General features: G+C 35.2%; 1 protein-coding gene across 1 annotated transcript; it reads right to left on the bottom strand.

The window, feature by feature from the left end:
• Nucleotides 1-498: 498 nt before the first annotated feature.
• On the bottom strand, nt 499-1,368 carry LOC127673797 (vomeronasal type-1 receptor 4-like). Its single transcript, XM_052169553.1, has one exon. It carries the CDS (start codon nt 1,366-1,368, stop codon nt 499-501), a length of 870 nt encoding a protein of 289 aa, XP_052025513.1.
• Nucleotides 1,369-2,132: the final 764 nt, after the last annotated feature.

Here is a 2,132-nt window from a genome sequence, read left to right on the forward strand (position 1 = left end):
TTACTATACTTACATGCAGATGTTTTTTAATAGTCAAATTCTGTCATATCTGAATTTTTCAGTTCAGATCATATGGGTAAATGAACTATTCGACTATGTTCATTTGTAAATTTTTCTGGCAACAGAAGTAACTTAGAAAAAACTTGTCCAATAAATGTTATCCTGTTGCTGTAGAAAAGGGAAAATAAGAATCAACAAAATATATTATAAACCAAAACATTGTTTTACAAGGCATGATATTATCTATAAAAGTTGATTAATATTATTTATGTGACAAACTATAGGATATGCAAAATAAACTTAATATTATATGCACTATTTGTATTTTTGCAGGTTATTTCATGAATGCCCACCACCTGCTTTTGTGACTTGATTGAATATGTATATGTACTTTAATGAAATACATAGGTAATGTAAAATCATACAATCTTGTTGTTACTGATATGGTTAGGATATACTGTTTCCTGTATAGGCAGAACAGAGTGAAAATTCACAAAATTAATGGCGGATCACCAGAAAGGGACACACAGCTGGAAAACTTGCATCTACTACAAAAGCCATGTTCACCCATAATGAGTTTGGATTATGTGCAAGAGACAAGTTAATTTGTAAGAGGCAAGAAATTGTGTAAAAGAAGACAAAGGTGCTCACCAAGAGCAGAATTGTCTTTGTGGCTCTGAACTCAGGGGAGGACCTGAAGGAAAAGTTGCTTCTGTGAATGTGCTTCATTCTCTGCTTATGTCTGTAGAGAATGCAAACCATGTAGCCGCTGGAACAAAGCATCACCAAAATGAACAATGCATCAGGAACAGGGAGAAATATTGCGTTGAGAATGTCAGTGGCCTTGTCATGATGAACAGTATAACAGTATACATACACCCTTAGGCGTGTAATGTTCCTATTGTTCGGTCTTGCTGTCATGTATATGGGAAAAGCTAGGTTTACTATGAATGACAGGACCCAGCTCATGAACACACAAGAAACAATGTAAATGGGAGACTTGACTTTAAGCTGTGCCCACCTGGAGGGCTTTGGATTGATGGTGATGGTCTGGAAGACACTCAGAAAGCAGGTGCTGCTGATGGACACACCCCTCCCAACTCTGTAAAGATAGAAGATTAGCTTGCATCCAATGTCATTGAGGAAGTCTTTCAAACCAAAAGCTGACACTGTGTGGGGAACTCCTTTACACAGAAGAGTTAAGGAATTGGCTACAATCAAGTGCTGCAGAATCCAGTCTGTGAACTTTAACTTGCACCCCTCAAAGTAAAGCATCAGATAATGGTAGAGTAAAAAGGAGTTGCCCAGAATCCCAACTGCAGTCTGTGATAAGAAGATCACACTTATTACAATGTCACTGGCTTCCATTCTCTATATTATATGATATATTACATCCTACATTCTATTTTCATGATTAAGCATGTGTAGAAAACTTTCTTGATTATTTACAGGGATTCAAAAAACTTCATTATAATCTCAGAATGAATAATATATCATTCCTAGTTTTGAACAAAATGTGTACCACATAGTCACTATTCACATCTAAGCAGAAGCTGGTGCTCTAGGATTAGATAAGCCAATGAGGAACAATAAGATAGGCTTATGTAAGTTAACTGTTTATACATCCATGCTTAGTTAATGATGAAAGAGAGGACTTTTAAGTGCACATAGGTAACAGATAGCCTACTGTGATCCAGAACGACCTAAAAAATTATTTGAGTCCATCCGTACAGCCCCAAGTGGTATATTTTTTGTAGTTTTGCTTTCCATGTTTGTGAACCTGTTTTTTGTAGGATGAAATAGTAATTCCCAATAAACATTCAAAATTTTAATGTACAGAAGAAAATATAACTTTGCAGTAACCAGTCCAGGAGAAGTATATAAATAGAAATATGGCCCAATTTTTCCATGCATCCTAATAGTTCATATATACTTGTGATATTAAAATAAATAAAACTATATCCCAAATGAAACCAATCATACTCTCACAACATACATTAATTTTCAAAAGAAAACAATGAAAAGTTAATAGAGTGTGGATCACAACATTATGATTGTGGACCTAATGATATACTTCAGTGCTAACTGGTACCTGAAACAGTGATCTTGGCCAGGAATGTAAGGTTTGCAAA

This window comes from Apodemus sylvaticus, chromosome 23, assembly GCF_947179515.1.
Source record: "Apodemus sylvaticus chromosome 23, mApoSyl1.1, whole genome shotgun sequence".
NCBI lineage: Eukaryota > Metazoa > Chordata > Mammalia > Rodentia > Muridae > Apodemus > Apodemus sylvaticus.

What these genes read in the sequence shown, in the direction of transcription:
- LOC127673797 (XM_052169553.1), bottom strand. Translation starts at nt 1,368, where the DNA reads ATGGAAGCCAGTGACATTGTAATAAGTGTGATCTTCTTATCACAGACT.